Source organism: Mus pahari, chromosome 13, assembly GCF_900095145.1.
Source record: "Mus pahari chromosome 13, PAHARI_EIJ_v1.1, whole genome shotgun sequence".
Classification (NCBI taxonomy): domain Eukaryota; kingdom Metazoa; phylum Chordata; class Mammalia; order Rodentia; family Muridae; genus Mus; species Mus pahari.
The window spans coordinates 42,323,855-42,326,395 of NC_034602.1; the positions used below are offsets into that span (position 1 = coordinate 42,323,855).

At 55.5% G+C, this 2,541-nt stretch overlaps 1 protein-coding gene across 1 annotated transcript in view; it reads right to left on the reverse strand.

Moving 5' to 3' along the window:
* Nucleotides 1–2,111, reverse strand: part of Adgra3 (adhesion G protein-coupled receptor A3) — a 97,223-nt gene extending 95,112 nt beyond the window's left edge. Inside the window, exon 1 of the mRNA XM_021210577.2 lies at nt 1,660–2,111. Within this exon, the coding sequence (XP_021066236.1) occupies nt 1,660–1,883 (224 nt within the window). The 5' untranslated portion in view covers nt 1,884–2,111. The remainder of the gene's footprint in view (nt 1–1,659) is intronic.
* Nucleotides 2,112–2,541: the final 430 nt, after the last annotated feature.

A 2,541-nucleotide genomic window follows, 5' to 3' on the forward strand; every position in this document is an offset into this window, starting at 1 on the left:
AAAAAAAAAAAAAAAAAAAAAAAAAAAAAGACATTTCAAAGGCCTTAAAATCTGATGCAATAGTTTATAATAGGCCAAAAGGTAATTTTATACAATATCACCAAATTTGCCAATAACTTACATGTAATTGATCCAGTTCAGGACAAGTAAACATAAACAGGAATCAGGCTGCGTGCCACTCATTGACCTGGCATTTGGGTGTTTATCCAGTCACTACTTAAGTCACTTGTGTGACTAATTTTTCCAGTCACAAGGGACTTCTCCAACACTGGGCCTTTCTCCACCAGGCTTAGACTTTAATTAAGGTACCTACATTTTGTTCACTTCAAAACATCTGGCCAAAAACTAAACAAACAGAACTCCTGACAACTGCCAAATGGCAAAGACAACACTGAAGTGTTGTGTCAGTAAGAGCCCAAGAAAACAAAAAACTACTTTGCCCATCTTCAACCCGGGTGAGCAGAAAACACAGTTTCTTGTGTTAAATGTCTCCTTATCAAAAAAGGAAGGAAGGAAGGAAGGAAGGAAGGAAGGAAGGAAGGAAGGAAGGAAGGAAAGGAATGGAAAGGAAATAAGTCAATAACGGTGTTGACAAGGCTATGTGTATCCATCCCACCGAATACCCTTCTGTTAGGCTACATTAAAAATCCTACTTTAAGTGGTTTCATACATCACACATGTCTTTGCCTTTATGTGTGTATAGTGGCAGCCTTGATTCTTTTTTAAGAAACCTACCAAAACAACACAGGGGAACATGATGCCCAGGGACTCAGATTTCATCCTGCCAAAATACCCGCTACAAACACTCTGACTCAAACTTTTCCAGACCAATTCATCTTTCACAGAAAACCGAATCTAAAGTCACTGGGCCAACCGCTCAGTCCAACTGGCACAAAGAACCACGTTTCCAGGACTGAACCCTGGATCCTATAGCACAGTTCAGTTACCAAACTTTTCCTTCCAGGTGGAAACCCACACTGAAAACCCGAAGTCCTTCCAACCTCTGGAGGGCTCACTCAACACACACTGTTTTCAATCCCCGAAGTTCCTGCCTTTCCCGACAGCTCTCCGACTTCTATATCTTACATTTCTCCGAAACTAGTAACTCTAAAAGTTGTTCTGAAAGAGCACTTAAAGCTAAGGCAGAGAGAGATTGGGGGGGGGGGGCTTCGTAGAGGTTTGGGGACCACACAGAGCCATCCTAAGCTGAGGCGTCCTGTAAACTGGATCTACCTCAGGTGTAACTTCATTTCCACAGTTAGGATGAAGGCTTCTGAGCACGCAGGATGTTCCCTAGAAGCCCCGAGCCAGGATGAATGAGCTTGGACTGCCCCGACTGAGTGTTTATTAGCATCTTCACGTGGTACTCGGCGGCCGGAGCAAAGTAAAAGCAGGGATGGATGGCATGGGACGCTCCCGGGAACCCCGAAAACTTTTCTTTGCAAAACTAGTAGAGGAGGAGTAGAGGCGGTTGCGAGGGGCGATGGGCCACCCAGGTCCCCGCACTGAGCCGCCGGGCTTCTCCAGCACCACCCCCCAGCCCGCCGCCGCGCGCACACAAAGGAGTGTGTGTACCCGGGAGACCCCCGCGCCCATTCCGCGCACCCGGGAGCGAGGGAACCCCCAGGAAAGGGCAGCGGGGCGTCGTGGGTTACTCACAGGGTGACCGTGCGGTTGGGCAGCGTGTCCGGGGGCAGAACCTGCGCGAGCTCCAGGCTGCTGCACACCACCTTCCCCTCGGCGGCAGCCGCTCGGCCGGTACCCCGGGCCCGACCGTCGTGCTTGCAGCCCGCGGGCAGCGCCGCGGCCCCGCGCTCTCCTCCCCACAGCAGAGCGAGCAGCGCCAGCGGCAGCAGCAGCAGCGGCGGCGGCGGCGGCTCCATGCCGCTGACCCGGCCTGCGGGGCCGAGAGGCAGCACCGGCCTAGCGGGCGGCGGCGGGGCGGGGCGGCCCTGGCGGTGGCCCGAGCCTCCGGGCGGCCCGAGGATCGGTCCCGCTTCGCGACGACATGCTCCTTTGTCCCCGGCCGCGCTCGCCCTCCGCGGAGCCGCGGGGTCAGGGCCGCCGGGTCCCAGCTCGCCCGCTCGGCCCGCGGGAGCGCCGCCTCCTCCCGCCGGCTCCTCCCCGCGCGCCCGCTCCTCCCACCCCAGCCCCGCGCGCTCTCAGGCCCGCAGCGGACCCGACCTCGACCCGGGCACGCCCCCAGGTCCTGGCCGGAACTCCGCTGCTCCTGGGACCCAGCGGAAGAAAGTTCTAGACTAGTCCCAACTCCAGCAGCCCTAAGGCTCTGCTCCACGTTTCCTGGCGCCGCCGCCTGGCAGACAAAGCCGCCCTGCACGCCCCTAAGAGCCCTGGCCTGAGGGGGTGAAGTTCCTTTCTCCAACCTGAGGAGGGGAAAGAGCCTGAAACCAATCTTTCCAAAGAAAGGCAGTGTTAGAAAGTTTCACTATCCGCCAGAGCAAGAAACAGGGTTCTTCCCAATAAATTGAACTTGGAAGCTGTCCCTGGCCTGAAGCAGCTGTGGGCAGGCTGAGACTGCAT